An 18,543-nucleotide genomic window follows, 5' to 3' on the forward strand; every position below is an offset into this window, starting at 1 on the left:
TGATATAGCGTAGTTTTCTGGCAGCAGAATAGAAGGCTCAAGCTAAGGAGGGCACTTAGAGGTCTGTTGTGATAATTGAGGTGAGAAGTTAAGGGAGTGACCACAAAAGTGGAGGTGACGGAATGGGTATGAGAAATATTTGGTGGTAAAATAGATAAAATTTGGTCTTGGATGAATCATAAATGAGGAAGGAAGAGCCAAGAATATATATACACTAATATGTATAAAATGGATAACTAATAAGAACCTGCTGTATAAAAAAATAAATAAAATTCTAAAAAAAAAAAAGAATAATGACCATGCTTCTGACTTGGTGCCTAGGTAGGTGGTGATGCGTTCACTTGAGCTCTTCTGTGCAAAAGGGGGAAGCCAGGCTGGGAAGACAAGGGAAGACAGAGGCCAGTTTGGGAACGTTTCTTTGGAGCTGTGGAAATCTCCCCTGGGTGGCGTGACCTGCAGGATTGGATTTCGGGAGAAAGACCTGGGCTGTGGATGTACAGGAGCTGCCTTGGGCTGGCAGCGCCTCTCTCCCTTTGCGCTGGCCTGGCCAGGTGGTAAGGCCGAAATCTTGATGGGCCTCTTAAGCGTAGACTCAGATTCTACCACCGATCCTACTCATGAACATGGACGGGAAGCCCCTAGCTTAGTGCTGTACCTCAGTGCTGTACCTCATGACATGATTGCTTGGCTTTGCCCTTGAAGTTGACTGGGTAGATCAGGCTCTCGGTCCAGGTGGGCTCTTTGAGGGCCCATGATGCAACCCGGGCTTCATCAGAACATATGTGTACTGCATAATGAACTGTATTATAATGAGATTCTCCTGTTTTTGTTTAACCAACTTGAAACAACCCACCCCCTCAAGTCTATCAACCTTTTAATGGATTCTGTTTATCTCAGAAATAAGTGGGCTGGACTAGATGATCCCCGAGGTCTTATTCAGCGCTGCCTGGCTCTGATTGGGAAATTTCCATCTATGCAACATCAACCAGAGACAGCTTCCTCGCTTAAGGAATTACACAGGATTAAAAAAAAATTTAATTACACCAATATCTGCTTATGTTTACGTTGGCTAAAGGGGAAGGAAATGCCTTGCACATTAATGATTATTAGTCAAGAGCCCGTGGCTCAGAAGTGTTTCGGGATGGCCTTGTGACGTTCTTGTGCCTCGATTTCCCAGGCTTATATCACATCAGTAGGATCTAGAGGTTCATCAGACACTGGGTAAGTTCAGATCAGAATGTGACTTTGTTCTGTCTGCATCTATTAAGCTTTTGAACATTTTAATACTCTCCTGTAGGCTATTTACTCATACATATTTTTTGAGGGCCTTCTACTTGTAGATCTACCAGGCGATTCTACTTTACTTAGTACCAAATATAATAATAGTAGCTGATAATTGAGAGATTCCTATGTGTCAGATAGTGGGCTAATCACTTTATATATAATGACCAATTTATTCCTCACCTCAACCCACTGCAGTAGAATCTCTTGTTATCTCCATTTTACAGATGAGGAAACTGAGGCACAGAGCTGTCGAGGCTCTTGTCCAAGGTGTCTCTGCTGGTGAGTGGCAGAAGGGGACCTGACCCCAGGCTCTTTAATGGCAAAGCTGGTCATCAGTGCTGATATCCTCATGTGTTGTCTTGAAATGGCCTTGGACCAGAGTCGGGAAGCCTTAGGCTCCAGTTTTTGATGTGACACCAGCAGGGTTGCTTTTGGCAAGGCACTTAGTATCTCGCATTGCTTCTCAGAAACTGTGACCTCAAGAGCAGTGCGCTTCTTGTCGTAGGGCTATCCTGAGACCCCTAGCCTCCTGGTACATCATCTTGGTACTTTACTTATTTGTCCGTGGTGGCTTTGTTTCCATCATGCCATCCACAGTATTGCTTTGGGGGTTGAGCAACCAGATGTAGTAGCTTCAGTTTACATACGGGAAGCAGGTCCCTTCTACGAGGTCAAGTGAACACTGCAGGACCCCTAGTCGGTGAGTGGCAGAGCTGTGACGAGACATCGTATCTGCTGGCTCCAGGACCATTTGTGTTTCTGCTGCCAAATGATTAACTGCTGTGGTCCTCAGCTCCCCACCCTGATCTCTAAGGTCCCAGGGTACCCCCTTGCAGAGCTGAATGCTGGGGATGATACCTGGTGACAGCTGCTGCATTTTTAAATTGAGATATAATTTGCATAACAAAATTCACCAACTGAAAGTCTACAGTTCAGTGGTTTGTAGTATATTCACTAGGTTGTACAACCATCACTACTATCTACCTCTAGAATATTCCCATCACCCCAGAAAGAAACCCTATACTTATTAGCAGTCAGTCCTCTTTCCCCCAGCCCCTGGTATCCAGTGCAGTTTCCTTTAGCTGAGGAGTCCCCTAGCTGTGAGCTCCAACTTCTGTGGAAAAGGTTATCCTTGCAGTCTTTCCAAGAACCTTTGGAGTTTCCTCGGAGCAGCCATCATAGGCATGTACTTTTCTTTGTGGAAAGGAAGAAACTGTCCTTTCTTTTTTCTTAATTATTTTTTTTGAAACCGTCCTTTCAGTCAGCAAAGTGACTTACGCAATTTGTAAAACAAACAAACAAAAATCCTCTCCCGACATTGAAAATCAAGCTACCTACCATGTATGGAGGACACTTAGATGCTTCCTGGAAATATGTAAAAAGACTTTTAGCCATGTCGCCCGCATCTACATCCTTTCCTGCATTACCAAGTTCCCCTTTACATAGCAGGTGCCAGGTGAGAGGTGTGCCCTGTGAATATGGGCAGCCAGCTGCCTGGGTTGGACACTGCAGATGTGTTGATGGTGGCGGCTGTTTGGGACTGAAATGCTGATTCCTGCCTTCTGGTGAACTGCTGCCTTTGCGTTGTTATTGCCCTCTCCGGGAGTGCTTTAAATTTATTCATGAAACTGGTGGGAGCTCAGGTGGCAGTAGCTAAATCCGTTTAGTAATCGGAATCAGAGGAAAGCCATTTCCATGTTCCCTTGCAAGGCTGCAGCGTCTAGCTAACCCAGAGGATATTAATTACTCAGCATGCTTGGAGGTGTAAAAGCATAAATTTATCAAGACACATGCGTTTGAATCTAGGTTGAGGCTACAAGAGTTAAAACGGTGCAGAAATTTGGGGAAATCAGGGACGAGCCTAACAGCGTTTTCAGTTTGCTCCCACCCTCTCTAGCACGAGGCGGGAGACAGAGAAAGTGTGTTCAAAGAGACGCTTATAAAATTGACCATGCGTGCCGATGACTTTGTTGTGGAGGTTCCCCACAGGCACTTTTCAGGAGCATCTCCGTGGTTGGCAGGGAGCCCCTGCAGCAGAGGGGTGGGAAGTTGTTTTTCTGACCTGCAGGTTTGCTTTTTATTACTCGCGGCCCAGTGGTCCCCGGCCAGAGGGCTGGGGAAATGCATGGCTTTACAAGCAGCCGTGTCAGCCGAGGTCTTTATCATATTAAAGTAGAACATCCTTATTCCATGGTTCATTTCAGGTTCAATCAAGCTGTCCCCCACCCCTAAGTCAGTAGGTTCAGTCTTCTGGGGCTGATTTTAGTCTTATTCCCCGAACTCAGATGATCAAGGGGCTTGTGCCGCAGTTATATTTACTGGGTTATGATTTGACCCCTCCAACATGAATTTCATTTTGGCCCATCTTCTGGTGTGGATCTTCTCTGTACTTGTTCACAGCCTCGCTGTTGACCGAGTCAGTTACCTCTTGGATAAATAACTCCATTCCTTTGCAGTTGTGGCATAGATGCAGGCACTACCCCCGATGCCAGGCAGGTGGGTGTTGTCCTGGCTTTCTCGGACAAACTTAAATGTAGTTTCAGTATTTATGGAAGCTTCACTCGGACAGACAAATGGGAAATCCTAAGATGAGGCATCTACAATTTACTAGTCTCAGATGTCCCTTGGGTTCTTTTTTTTTTTAAACATCTTTATTGGAGTATAATTGCTTTACAATGGTGTGTTAGTTTGTGCTTTATAACAAAGTGAATCAGTTATACATATATCCCCATATCTCTTCCCTCTTGCGTCTCCCTCCCTCCCACCCTCCCTATCCCACCCCTCTAGGTGGTCACAAGGCACCGAGCTGATCTCCCTGTGCTATGCGGCTGCTTCCCACTTTGGTAGTGTCTATATGTCCATGTCACTCTCTCCCTTGGCTTCTTATTCAGTCACAGAAAAGGGACAAGATTTGAAAATTTGAGAACCAAAGTAGTTTGGGTGAATATTTATTCATTTAGGATTTGTACCGGACCCATTCCCCAAAAATTGAAAACTAAGCACTTATACGTACAAAAGAAAAAGGTGGAAAAGAAACCATCCTTAGAGAGCAGGGTGATGGATGTGACTGGGCACTTGAGAGGCACCCATCTCCCTGGCTGGGTTGCGACTTTGCCTCTGAAATCTTCAGTAAGCAGAGATTCCAGCTGCCCCTGCAGTTCTGAATCCAGCAGCAGGGAGCAGACTCTCCCTCTGCAGAGATGAGTTTGCTCTTGGCATGAAACCCAAATGGATCTGTTACAAAGTAACATCAGGTACGATCTACTGGTAGCACTGTCACAGCCCGGGGACAGAGTTTGGATGATCACGGTGAACACACCTTGAGGGAGGGCCTTCTCGCTGCCAGGCCTCATCCCTGCTTCCAGCAGCTCACCGTCTAGAGTGGCGCTGATGGGTGGTTCTCTGTCGGCCTGTCCAACACAGTCGCCAGCAGCCACTCGTGGCTGTTGAGCACTTGAAGGTGGCTAGTGTGACTAAGGAACTCAATTTTTAAAATTTTTATTGAATTTTAATTAATTTAAATAGCAGCATGTGGCTAGGAGCTACCATGTTGGATGGAGCAGGTCTAGAGAGGATGAACATAACACCTGACGGGTGGGTGTGCTTTCAGGATAAGCTCAGTAGAAGGGTGGGAGGACGACAGGGGAAGGAGGGAGGGAGGGAGTGATCAAATCCACATGAAAGGTACTTAAGGGGCACATCAGATGGGGTCTCTCGTGGATCAGATGTTTCAGTCAAGGCTTGGGCAGGTGCTGGATCTCAGCCACTTCATGGCAGAAACCTCTAACAAGGGCCTGCTGTGCCTGGTTTTATAGCCCTCATTAAATGTGCCCTCAGCTTCAGACACCAGTCACCCAGGCACGGTGGGTCAGGTTGCAATATAAGGTCAAGTTTGTGTTCCCTCCCAAAGGGACACAATCCACTTCAGGACGGACTCAGGCTGCTGGGGCATCTGTGGATAGAACCGGCACTTTCCTTATTAGATGTATCTTCTCAAGGACACACACAAGCCCATGGGTACGATTTCCAAAGTTCTGCCGTATGTTTTCAGGTAGTTGTAACCAGCTCACTACATGCTTTTTCCATTAAAAGAAATTTGTAGCCCTCCGCAGTGGAACGAAATAACTTTTCTGCTGGATGCTGGAACACTGGCCTCCCAGGTACAGTGATTTGGGCCTTGTAAATTGAGCCTACGATGAGTCAGCTGCTTTCTAGGGTGTGCCTTGTGCCAGAGGGTGAATCAGTGTCCCTAATGCACAGGATTCCTGTCCGCCTGTACCCAAACTGAGTCGTTGAGTTATAGGTTACATAGAAGAGCTGTGGGATACAACTCTTTTTTATTTCTTTTTTTCTGATATGGAGCTATCTCCCTGGTACAGTTTTATTTTTTTTATTGAAGTATAACTGACCTACAACTCTGTTAGTTCCAGGTGCACAACACAGCAATTTGATATTTGATATTTCTGTACTTTACAAAATGATCACCACAATGCAACCCTATTTTAGACCATTTGAGGTGTGGTATCTCTCATGAGAATATTTGTTCCCATCTTGATTTTAGCAGCTGTGCTTGCTTATAGACTCTGAAGTCTTAATAGCTCAGGATGTAATTGAGATTTTGAGTGGTTTTGTCCACAGATGGTTTGGGTCCATTGAATCCAAGGTCAACGAGGGATTAATAAATACTGCAAAATTGTGTTATTGCTCTTTTTTTAAAATTCAGGTATAGTTGATGTACAACATTATAAGTTTCAGGTGTGCAACATAGTAATTCACAATTTTTAAATGTTATATTCTTTTTATAGGTACTACAAAATATTGGCTATATTCTTGGTGTTGTACAATATATCCTTGTAGCTTATTTATTTTATGCATACTAGTTCATACCTCTCAATCCCCTACCCCTATCTGGCCCCTCCCCTGTTTCCTTTTTCCCCCACTGGTAACGAGGATTTTGTTCTCTATATCAACGAGTCTATTTCTTTTTTGTTATATTCACTAGTTTGTTGTATTTTTTAGATTCTACATATAAGTGGTATCATACGGTATTTGTCTTTCTCTGTCTGACTTATTTCAGTAAGCATAATACCCTCCAAGTCCTTCCATGTTGTTGCAAATGGCAAAATATCGTTCTTTTTTATGGTTGAGTAGTATTCCATTGTGTGTGTGTGTGTGTGTGTGTGTACACCACATCTTCTATCTTCTTTATCCATTCATCTGTTGATGGACGCTTAGGTTGCTTCCATATCTTGGCAACTGTAAATAATGCTGCTCTGAACATTGGGGGGTGCCTGTATCTTTTTGAGTTAGTGTTTTCATTTTGGGGGGATATGTACCCAGGAGTGGAATTGCTGGGTCATATGGTAGCTCTATTTTTAGTTTTTTAAGAAACCTCCATTCTGTTTTCCACAGTGGCTGGATCAATTTACATTCCCATCAACAGTGTAGGAGGGTTCCCTTTTCTCCACATCCTCGCCAATGTTTGTTATTTGTGTTCTTGTTGGTGGTAGTCATTCTGACAGGTGTGAGGTGATCTCATCGTGGATTTAATTTGCATTTTCCTGTGATTAACGATGTTGAGTGTCTTTTTATGTGCCCACCGGCTATCTGCGTGTCTTCTTTGGAAAAATGTGTGTTGTATTGCTCTTAACTCTTAGTGACATGTAGCAGGATATATCAGCAAACAGTAGGGGAATGGCTGAGGCTAAAAACGTTATTACTTGTACAAGGTGTTATTTGGAAGAACCTACTCTCTCACTTCTTGGGTGAAAAAGTAGGGATAGAGTTTTGTAGGATGATTGGCTTATGATTTTGGAGGGCTTGATACAGAACTTTAAAAATTAGTTATAATAATATAAGTACTTATACATGATTAAAAACAAAAAGAAGTGTTTTAATTAATAGTACAATGCACATCCCTGACCACTTTTCTCATTCCCTAAGCATAATCATTGTTACCAATTACTGTGTGTAAGCTACCTTCCAGAAGATTTTTACAGCTATAGATGTAGATACACACTCATGGAAAAATGCTTCTCTGCACTTTGCTTTCTTTATTTAATACTGCATCTTGGAGCTTTCTCCCATGTCAGTATATAGGCTTATGCCATTCTTTTTTTCAAAATAGACTTAATTTTTTAATATCGGTTTTAGGTTCACAGCAATATAGAGCAGAAGGTATAGAGTTTTCTCATATACCTCCTGCCCCCACACATGCACAGCCTCCCTCATTACCAACACACCCCCCCACCACGAGAATGCTACCTTCGTTACAATTGGTTAACCTATATTGACAATATTATTATCACCCGAAGTCCATAGTTTACATTACGGTTCACTTTTGGTGGTGTACGTTCTGTGGGTTTAGACAAATGTATAATGACATGCATCCACCATCAGAGTATCATACAGAGTAGTTTCACTGCCCTAAAAATCCTCTGTGCTCCACCTAGTCATTCCACCCCATACAGCCCGTGGCAACCACTTATCCTTTTACTGTCTTAATGTTTGTCTTTCTAGAATGTCAGATAGTTGGAATCATACACTGTGCTACTTTTACAATTGGCTTCTTTCACTGAGTATGGGCATTGAAGGTTCCTGTGTCTTTTCATGGCTTGATTGCTTATTTATTTTTAACACTGAATAATATTCTATTGTCTTGGATGTAACACAGTTTATTTATCCACTCACTTACCGAAGGACATCTTGGTTGCTTCCAAGCTTTGGCAATTATGAATGAAGAAATTATAAACATCCTTGTGTAAGTTTTTGTTTGGACATAAGGTTTTAACTCGTTTGGGTAAACACGAAGGAGCAGAATTGCTGGATCATATGGTATGTATGTTTTGTTAGAAACCACCAAACTGTCTTCCAAAGTGACTGTACCATTTTGCATTCCTAGCAGTAATGTGATTTCCTTTTGCTCCACATCCTTGTCAGTGCTTGCTGTTGTCTGCGTTCTGGATTTTTGGCCATTTGGATGTTTTAATTCGATTTTCCCTAATGATAGAATGTGTAACATATTTTCATATGCTTATTTGCCAGCTGTCTATCTTTGGTGATGTGTATGTTAAGGTCTTTGGCCCGTTGTTGTTTTTTTCTTGGTCAGCTTTTGTTTGTGTGTATAGTTTTAGAGAAACATTCCAACAAGGCATACACCAACCCTGACTCACATGGTTGGTATCTTGATTTTTTCTTTATCTCAGCATTTTGACATATAATTGACAATGTGATGATTTGGTACATGTATATATTGTGAAATGATTACCATGATAACATTAGTTAACAGCTCCTCACCTAATTACCATTTTGTGTGTGTGTCTGGTGAGAACATTTAAGATCTACCCTCTTAGCAATAGTGTATTACATACCTGAAAATTGCTAATTATTGTCACCTATATTACTGTCTAATAATACTATATTAGATCCCTAGAACTGATTCATCTTATAACTGGAAGTTTATACCCTATGACCAACATCTCCCCATTTCCCCCACCCCTGCAGCCCCTGGCAACCACCATTCTACTCTGTTTCTATGAGTTTGGCTTTTTTAGACTCCACATGAAGGTGAGATCATACAGTATTTGTCTTTCTCTGTCTGACTTATTTCACTTAGCATAATACCTTCTTAGATATATCCATGTTGTTGAAAAGGCAGAATCTCCTTCTTTTTAATGGCAAATAAGATTCTATGGTGTGTATATACCACATTTTCTTTATCCATTCATCTGTCAATGGTAGTTTCCATGTCTTGGCTATTGCAAATAATGCTGCAATGAGCATGGTGTGTGTGGGGGGGTGCAGATATCTCTTGGAGATAGTGATTTCATTTCCTTTGGCTATATACCCAGAAGGGGGATTTGCTGGATCATAATTCTCTTTTTCATTTTTTGAAGACCCACTGTTTTCCATAGTGGCTGAACCAATTTACCTCCCACCAGCGGTGTGTAAGGATTCCTTTTTCTCCACATCCTCACCAACACTTAGCTCTTGTTTTGTTCAATCTAGCCATTCTGACAGGTGTGAGGTGATAACACATTGTGGTTTCAATATGCATTTCCCTGATGATTAGTGTTGTTGAGCATCTTTTCATATACCTGTTGGCCACTTGTATATCTTCTTTGGAAAACATCTTTTCATATACCTGGGCCTGGATCCCAGGTCTGCAGGAGAAGACTAGTCACCAGGGACCCTTGGGATGTGGCACATTTTTAATGGGGTTCTTTGTTTTCTTATTGTTAAGTTTTAAATGTTCTTTGTATATTTTGGATAACAGTCCTTTATTAGATGTGCCTTTGGTAAATATTTTCTCCCAGTCTGTGGCTTGTCTTTTCATTTTTTGGCAGTATCTTTTGCAGAGCAGAATTTTTTAATTTAAATGAAATCCAGCTTGTCAATTTTTTCTTTCATGGATCGTGCCTTTGGTTGTATCTTAACAAGTCATCACCAAACCCAAGTCATCTATATTTTCTGCTGTGTTAATCTTCTAGGAGTTTTATCACTTTGTGTTTTATATTTAGGTCTGTGATCCATTTTGACACTGATGCAAGAAATAGAAGACTACACAAAGAGATGGAAAGATACACCGTGTTCTGGGTATCAGTATTCTGTTTAACAGTATTATTAAAATGTTGATACTACCCAAGGCAGTCTACCAATTCAGTGCAATCCCTATCAAAATACCAATGGCATTTTTCACAGAACTAGAACAAATAATTTTAAAATTTGTATGGAAACACAAAAGACCCCAAATAGCCAAAGCAATCTTGAGAAAGAAGAACAGAGCTGGAGGAATCATGCTTCCTGACCTCAGACTATACTACAAAGCTACAGTAATCAAAACAGTATGGTGCTGGCAGAAAAGCAGACACATAGATCAATGGAAGAGAATAGAGAGTCCAGAAATAAACCCATACACTTATGGTCAATTAATCTATGGCAAAGGAAACATGAATATATGATGAAGAAAAGACATTCTCTTCAATAAGTGGTGCTGGGAAAACTGGACATCTGCATGTAAAAGAATGAAAATAGAACATTGTCTAATGCTATATACAAAAATAAACTCAAAATGGATTAAAGACTTAAATGGAAGACCATATACTGTAAAACTCCTAGAGGAAAACATAGGCAGAACACTCCTTCTCATAAATCGCAGGAATATTTTTTTGGATCTGTCTACTAAAGTAAAGGAAATAAAAGCAAAAATAAATGGAACCTAATTCAACTTAGTTCCCTTTGCTGTGCAAAAGCTTTTATCAACAAAACAAAAAGACAATGTACTATGATCCATTTTGAGTTAATGTTTGTGAAGGGTGTAAGGTCTGTGTCTAGATTTTTTTTCCCATGTGGTTGTCTAGTTGTTCTAGCATCATTTGTTGAAAAGACTATCTTTTCTCCATTGTATTGCCTTTGCTCCTTTGTCAAAAATCAGTTGACTGTATTTATGTTGGTCTATTTCTGGGCTCTGTATTCTGTTCTATTGATCTGTCTGTTGCTAATACCACACTATCTTGATTACTATAACTTTATAGTAAGTCTTGAGGTTGTGTAGCTGTCAGTCCTCCAACTTTGTTCTTTTCATTCAGTATTGTATTGGCTATTCTGGTTTTTTTCCTCTCCATATAAACTTGATTAGTTTGTCAATCACAAGATCATTTGCTGACATTTTGATTGTGATTGCACTGAATCTATAAATCAAATGAGGAAGAACTGAAATCTTGACAGTATTGAGTCTTCCTATCCATGGAATATCTCTCCATTTATTTAGTTCTCTTCTGATTTATTTCATCAGAGTTCTGTAGTTTTCTTTATATAGATCTTGTGCAAATTTTGTTAGATTTATATCAGGCGTTTATTTGGGGGGGACCGCTAATGTAAATGGTGTGTTTTTATTTCAAATTCCATTTGTTCATTGCTGGTACATAGGAAATTGATTGACTTTTGTATTAACCTTATATCCTGCACCCTTGCTGTAGTTCCAGGAGTTTTTTGTTTTGGGTTTTTTCTGGGGGGGGGTGGATTTTTGTATGATCATGTCCTCTGCAAACAAAGACAGTTTTATTTCTTCCTTCCCGATCTTTATACCTTTTTTTCCTTTTCTTATTGAAGTAGCTGGGACTGCCAGTATGATGTTGAAAAGCAGTTGTGAGAAGGGACATCATTGCCTTGATCCCGATCTTCTAAAGCTTTGGTTTCTCACCCTTAAATATCATGTTAGCTGTAGGTTTTTTGTAGATACTCATTATCAAGTTGAGGAAATTGCCTTCTAGTCCTAGTTTACTGAGAGTATCCCATTCTTTTAAACAGCTACAGAACATTTTATTGTATTGAAGAACCATATTTACCATATTTAATTCAACTATTCTTTGAACACTTGGTCTGTTTCCATTTCTTTTTGCTGTTGTAAGCAGTACTGCTATGAACATCCTGTACATAACTCTTTGGGCACACGTATAAGTATTTTTCCGTAACACGTACCTGGAAGTACAATTGTTGGAATAAGATATATGTGTATTTAAATTATTTTAATTCTTTAAATGTTTAAACAGTTACAGACCTGCAGGAAACTTGCAAGTACAGTACACGGAACTTTTTTCCCCCAATAATTTAAGAATATGTTACCATGCCCTATCATCCCTTCTCCCACAGCATACTTCAGAGTCCATTTCCTACAAACATCCTTTTGTATATCATCAATGTAACCATCTGAATCAGAAAATTAACACTGATCCGTTAATACTACCTAATCCTAAGACTTCATTCAAGTTTCACTAGTTGTTCCAGTAATATCTAATACAAGGAATTCCCATTTACTATTCACCTAGATTTCCCAGTTTTACCACATTTGCTCTGGTGTGTATATGTATCTCCAAATACTTTTCTTCTGAATAATCTCAGAATCAGTCCCAAACATGATGCCCATTACCTCTTGATACGTCAGTGTGCATTTCTTAAAAACAAGGACACCCTCCTCCACAACCAGGGTACGTCCATCAAGATCAGGAAGTTGACAGTGATCCAGTATTACCATCTAGTCCACAGACCTCATTCAGATTTCACTGATTGTCCCAATGATGGTCTTTATAGATTCAGGATCCAATCCAGGAACACCTGTTAGATTTAGCTGTCATGATTTCCCTGATCTCAGGGACTGCAGTCTCTCAGTGCTTATTCAATGCTGAAAGCTGTTGCTTTGTGTTTTGTCTATTTTATTGTCATTTATGATGGGAAAGCTAATCTGATATCAATTATTTCATCATAGCAAGAAGCAAAAGTCTACTTTAGAATTTTAGAAGCTAGGTTATTAAGTGTAAGACTTTTATTTTATTGGTGGATTATATGCTTTATTCCCATAAAATATTGCTCTTTTCCTGTTTAGAGGTTTAGGTCTTAAATTTTATCTTTGTGTTATATTAATATTGTTTCCTTCCTGTTATTATTTGCCTGATATGTTTCTCTATTTTATATACACATATATGTTTATATATATATATGCTTATATGTTTATATGTTTATATATGTTTATATATGTTTATATATATGTTTGTTTATATATATATGTTTTGTTTTAGGTGTATATTTTGTCAACAGCATATAGTAATTTTTTATCCTATTTATCTTTTTTTAAAAAATTTATCTGGCCGCGTTGGGTCTTCTTTGCCCCGCGCAGGCTTTCTCTAGTTGTGGCGAGCAGGGGCTACTCGTCATTGTGGTGTGCAGGCTACTCTTCATCGAGGTGCACGGGCTTCTCATTGCGGGGCTTCTCTTGTTGCAGAACATGGGCTCTAGACGCGCAGGCTTCAGTAGTTGTGGCACACGGGCTCAGTAGTTGTGGCGCACGGGCTTAGTTGCTCCGCGGCATGTGGGATCTTCCTGGACCAGGGCTTGAACCGTGTCCCCTGCATTGGCAGGCAGATTCTTAACCGCTGTGCCACCAGGGAAGTCCCCATTTATCTTTTGATAGGAGATTTATTCTATTTACACTCACTTTTTACTGATATGATTGTACATATTCTTATGTTAAAGTCCATGTTTTCTATTTAACATGTTTTTGTTTCTTTTTTCCATTTGGTGACTTTTGTTGGATTGAATTTTAGTTGTTGGTGTTGACCTTTCTTTTTTTTTCTTGAATAAGTTAGAGGTTATATATCCTATAACTCTTCTTTTAGTGATTACCTTTTTTTTGCTATATAAAATGTATTTTTAAAAATAAACTTTTTAAGAACAGTTTTAGATTTACAATGCAAAACTTGTGCAAAGAGTTCTAATGTGCTCTACACCCAGTTTCCCTCATTATTAACATTTTATATTAGCATGGTATGTTTGTCACAATTAATGAACCAACATTGATACACTATTATTAACTAAAGTCCATACTCTATTCATACTTCCTTAGTTTTTACTTAAAGTCATTTTTTTTTGTTCTAGGATCCAATCAAGGGTACCACATGACTTTCCATCATTACATCTCCTTAGGCTCTTCAGGCTATGCCAGTTTCTCAAACTTTGTTTTTGACAACCTTGACAGTTTTGAGGAGTATTAGTCAGGTATTTTGTAGGATGCCCCTCAACTGGAATTTCTCTGATGTTTTCCTTATGAGTATACTGGGGTTACAGAGTTACACTTCCTTGAGAGGAAGACCACACAGGTATAGTGCCCTTCTCATCACATCATATCAAGGGAATATAGTATCAATATGACTCATCACTGTTAAAGTTAACCTTGATCGCCTGGCTGATGTAGTGTTTGTCAGGTTTCTCCACTGTAAAGTTACTATCTCTTCCCCCCACCTTCTCATACTGTAATCTTGGAAGGAAGTCAACATTTATGGAGAGGATAAATATCTACATAAATTAATTTGAATTCTTCTATTCTCTCCTTTTTATGTTTTTGTTCAATTATTTATATCAGCCTGGACTCATGGAAATTTATTTTATACTTAGGGTCATAATCCAATACCACTTTATTTTGCTGCTTAAAATTGTTCCACCTTTAGCCATTGAGAACTCTTTCAGTCAGTCCTGTGGTCCTTTGACATATACCAACCAATATCACTATATTTTAAAGTACTTCCTAGCACTGTAATGTGCTCCAAATTCATCTAGATATTTCCTGCCCCAATTCTGGAATCAGACATTTCTCCAAGGAGCTCTGGTTCCATTTATTGGAGAATGGTATTTAGAAACCAAGATCTGGGTGCTTGGTGTGTTCATTGCTACTGGGGTGTTGATGCTTCTAGGTCTTTTCACCTGACAGAGCAAGGGAATATATATCTGCATACTAACCCATGTATATATACATGTTTATGAATATTTCTATATGTAACCATCTGTATATATATTAAGCTAAATGTGGTTCATACTGAGGTCTCCAACTCTGATCCACTATCACATGGATCATTCTAGCCTTCTCTTCTTATCTGTAACCTCCCTCTCCAACAGTGAGAAACCTGGTTTCTATAATCCACTGTCCATTTACTTATTTGTTCAACTTCAGTATACATGCATAGTGGTTTGCTTGAGAGTTAATGTATATACATTAACTACATGCCCATCTAGAGGGAATGAAAGCTGTCAAGTTCAATAGCAGTCAGGGTTGGGCAGATGGGTCCACTTCTGAGGACAAATTCTCTTGTGAAAAACTCTTCCCCAGTGCCTTTTTAGTTATGTGTAATTAGTCAGAGATACTAGTCTAGGTGTAGTTGCTGGGATCGGGGTGGGAAGGTGCCCTGGGTTGCCAAAATGCAGAGCAGCCTTTGTGTGAGAGCCGGGATGGGGTGAAAGAACTTGCCCATTATCAATGGAGTTTTTGGGCTCTGATACTCCCTGTTGCAAAAGTCATACTATCAAGTTTTTTAAAATAAGATTGTACTTCATGTTTCATACAGTTGAGCCTTCAGCCTTCAGGTAGACTGAAGACTGTTTGTTTTGTTGTTTTTTGGTAGCAATAGGTTGCTTGTCGAAGGATATCAATTCAATATATCTTTGGGTGGTTTCAACTGATTTCCTTTTGTGGCATTATCTTCATGACACTGTCTAAAGGGAAGTGACCATTATAGGAGTATTTCAGTATTACTTTGTGTCTTGCAAAGATAGTTACATTCAAAAATCTTTTTTGTTTTTTAAAATTTTTAGGATCTGGGGACGTTGGTTTCAGTCTGGAGGATGCATTGGAAGAAACTTCCTCAGTGAAGCGTGAGTAGTAAATCAAACTATTAAAAGCAAATAATAATGCTTAATATGCACTACCCATTCAGAATACACATTCAGGGAAAACAATAGGTGGCCTATATTTCACTTGATCCGATATAACATGTTTATCATAAATTGCATTATTTAAAGAAAATCTGAATATTTAAAATCCTTTGTTTCCTTTGTGGAGAATATCAAAAATGTGCAATAACTGATACAGGATTTTCTCTGGCTCAAGTCATAGCCTTTACTGGTGTGACACCTCAGCAGTGGCCTCCAAGGACTATCTTTTTCTAGCTCAGAAAAAGATACTTGGAAATGAATAAAGGATTTGTTTCTCCTTTTAGATCTTTTTATAACAGGTATTCTTAGAACCGTATCTACAGGTAATCTCTCAAATGCTGAGCTTTGTCATCAGTTTATCTTTACATTTTTTTGGAGAAAAAATTTAAACCATTCTTTTAAAAAAATGCATGAATGCTTAGAAAGTAAAGTTGATATTTCCATTGATCGCTCCCCATCCTACAACAGCCACTCCCATCCCAAGAGGGAGCTAGCTGCCTAAGTCAGTTTGAGATATGCTGGTCCCAACTAGTTTTCTCTGCTGTTGTGAACATCTGCACTCATAGATTATTCAGTGATTTTGTTTTACATAACATGTGTAGGGCTTTTTTTCATTTCAGTTATATGTATTTCACAACTTTAAAAAAAAACTGAATATGTATTGAAGACCTGAGTGAATATAGCTCTCTATGTTAGTTTCCTTTCTTACAGGCAGCTGTAACAAAGTACCACAGACTGGGTGGCCTAAAACCACAGAAATTTATTCACTCACAGTGCTTGAGGCCAGAAGTCCAAAATCAAGGTGTCGGTAGGACCATACGCCTCCTTGAAGGCTCTAGGGGAAGAATGCTTCCTTGCCTAGCCTAGCTTCTGGCGGCTCCAGGTTGTCCTCGGCTTGCAGCTGCATGGCTCCAGTCTCTGCCTCCGTCTTCGCTTGGCCTTCTCCTTGTGTGTGTGTCTTCTCCTCTTCAGTCTCTTATAAGGACACTTTTTGTTGGTTTTAGAGCCCATCTGGATAATCTTGAATGACCTCATCTCAAGATCTTTACTTAATTACCTCTGCAAACACCCTTTTTCCAAATAAGGTCACATTCATAAGTTCTGGAGCTCAGGACTTGGCTATATATTTTGGGGGCCATGATTCAACACACTATATTATCTATATATCTATATTTTTATACCTAGATCTCATTCACAAACATATGCTTCATGGAGCTGGCATTCCAGTGGTGTGGCTTTGGCCATGGCCAGTGATGCCACTTTTCACTGGCAGGCACGTGGTTTGTTTCTGTTTTGCACAATTACAAATGGGACTTCAGTGGACATTCTTGTCTATTTCCTTTGTGCCCAAGTATAATGAAACTATCAGGCCAAAGGGTATATGTATTTTATATTTTAATAGATTTTGACACATTGTTTCCAAAATGCATGTGCCATCGTGTACTCCCACTGATGCTGTTACAAGAGTACGTTTTTCCCCCAGACCCATACCATCGCCAGATTTTACCAATCAAAAACATTTTACCAGTATGATGGACAAAAAAAATCATATATTTTTTTGCCATTTGCATTTTCCTCTTGGTGAATTGTCTGTTCATATCCTTTTCCCATTTTTCTGCCAGGTTGCTTGTCTTTTTTTTTTTAATAAGTTTGAGAGGTCTCTTTGTATATTCAGGACTGAGAAAGGCACGGGCTCTGGAGTTAGACTGCCTGTGTCTGAACCCTGCCTCTGCCACTTATTAACTGTTATCTTGGGTGAGTTATCTGACTTCTTTGCACCTCAGTTTCCTCATCTGTTGCATGAGATTAATAATAATAAATTAATAATAATTGTAAGGGTTAGATAAGATGGCCCCTACGAAGTGTTCAGCAGAGGACTCGGTACAAGGTGAGTGCTCAGTGTCAGCCATTATTATTGTTCTTTAACTGATTCCATTGGAAGGACTTACTGTGGCTGGGTCTCTGGTGTAAGAGTCAGGCATACATGAGGAACGCTCACCTGCTTAGATTGCTCAACAAATTCAACATAATTCCCGTCAAACTTCCAGATAGAATTTTTGCAGACAAGCTGATCCTAAAATACATATGGAAATTCATGGAACCCAGAATAGTCAAAACAATCTTGAAAGAGAAGAAAAAATTGGAGGACTCACACTTCTAAATTTCAGAACTTACTACAAACGTGCAGTAATCAAGATAGTGTGGTACTTATCATAAAGATAGACATAGAGCTCAATGGAATAAAATTGAGAGTCTAGAAATGAACCATTACATCTATGGCCAGTTGACTTTTGACCAAGATGCCAAGACTATTCAATGGGGAAAGAATGGTGTCTTCAATAAATGGTGCCGAGACAATTGGATATCCACATGCAAAAAATGAATTTGGATCCCTGCCTTATATATTACACAAAAATTAACTCAAAATGGATCATATACCTAAAAATGAACTTCTAAGAGCTTTATAGTTTTGTGTGTGGTGTGAGGTGAGAGCCTTGAGCATTCTCAGGTGTTTCCTGAACATGTCCACAGTCCTATACATGCATGTGGCCTTTTAGATTCCCAGGAAAATAAATATACTTAATTTATTAGCAGTGATGGTTTTAATGAAATTGTTTAACATTTCCAAAACCAAACATGACCAGACAACAAAACAAACACAGTAAGTATAAACAGACCCCTAACTAGTAAATTTGTTAATTTCCTGATGGAGGACTTTTTAATACTTATATCCCTTTGTCAGTTGTGCACCGGCTCCTCTGATCTTCATCAGCACCCATCAGCCAGTGTGTCTGGGACCTGTAGGACCACCAGCACATGGTGTCTTCTGTTGAATGACATCCTTCAAGACCACATCACTCTGTCATCCTTTTTTTCTATCTTGGCTTGCATTTCATGCAACTGAGGTTTCAAAGAGATAGGCCCGTCCATCTCTCCTTGGCTCAGTTGTTTTTCTGGTTGGAGAACATTCTACTTTGTACATTGTACATTTCTTGTTGAAAA

At 39.6% G+C, this 18,543-nt stretch overlaps 1 protein-coding gene across 2 annotated transcripts in view; it reads left to right on the forward strand.

The window, feature by feature from the left end:
- The window catches only part of CD99L2 (CD99 molecule like 2), a 111,581-nt gene that overhangs the window by 38,764 nt on the left and 54,274 nt on the right, over window positions 1-18,543 (forward strand). For both annotated transcript variants that reach the window (XM_060088129.1, XM_060088128.1), the window contains exon 2: window positions 15,421-15,480. In XM_060088129.1, coding sequence (XP_059944112.1) covers window positions 15,421-15,480 — 60 coding nt within the window. The remainder of the gene's footprint in view (window positions 1-15,420; window positions 15,481-18,543) is intronic.

This window comes from Mesoplodon densirostris, chromosome X (genome assembly GCF_025265405.1).
Source record: "Mesoplodon densirostris isolate mMesDen1 chromosome X, mMesDen1 primary haplotype, whole genome shotgun sequence".
Classification (NCBI taxonomy): Eukaryota; Metazoa; Chordata; class Mammalia; order Artiodactyla; family Ziphiidae; genus Mesoplodon; species Mesoplodon densirostris.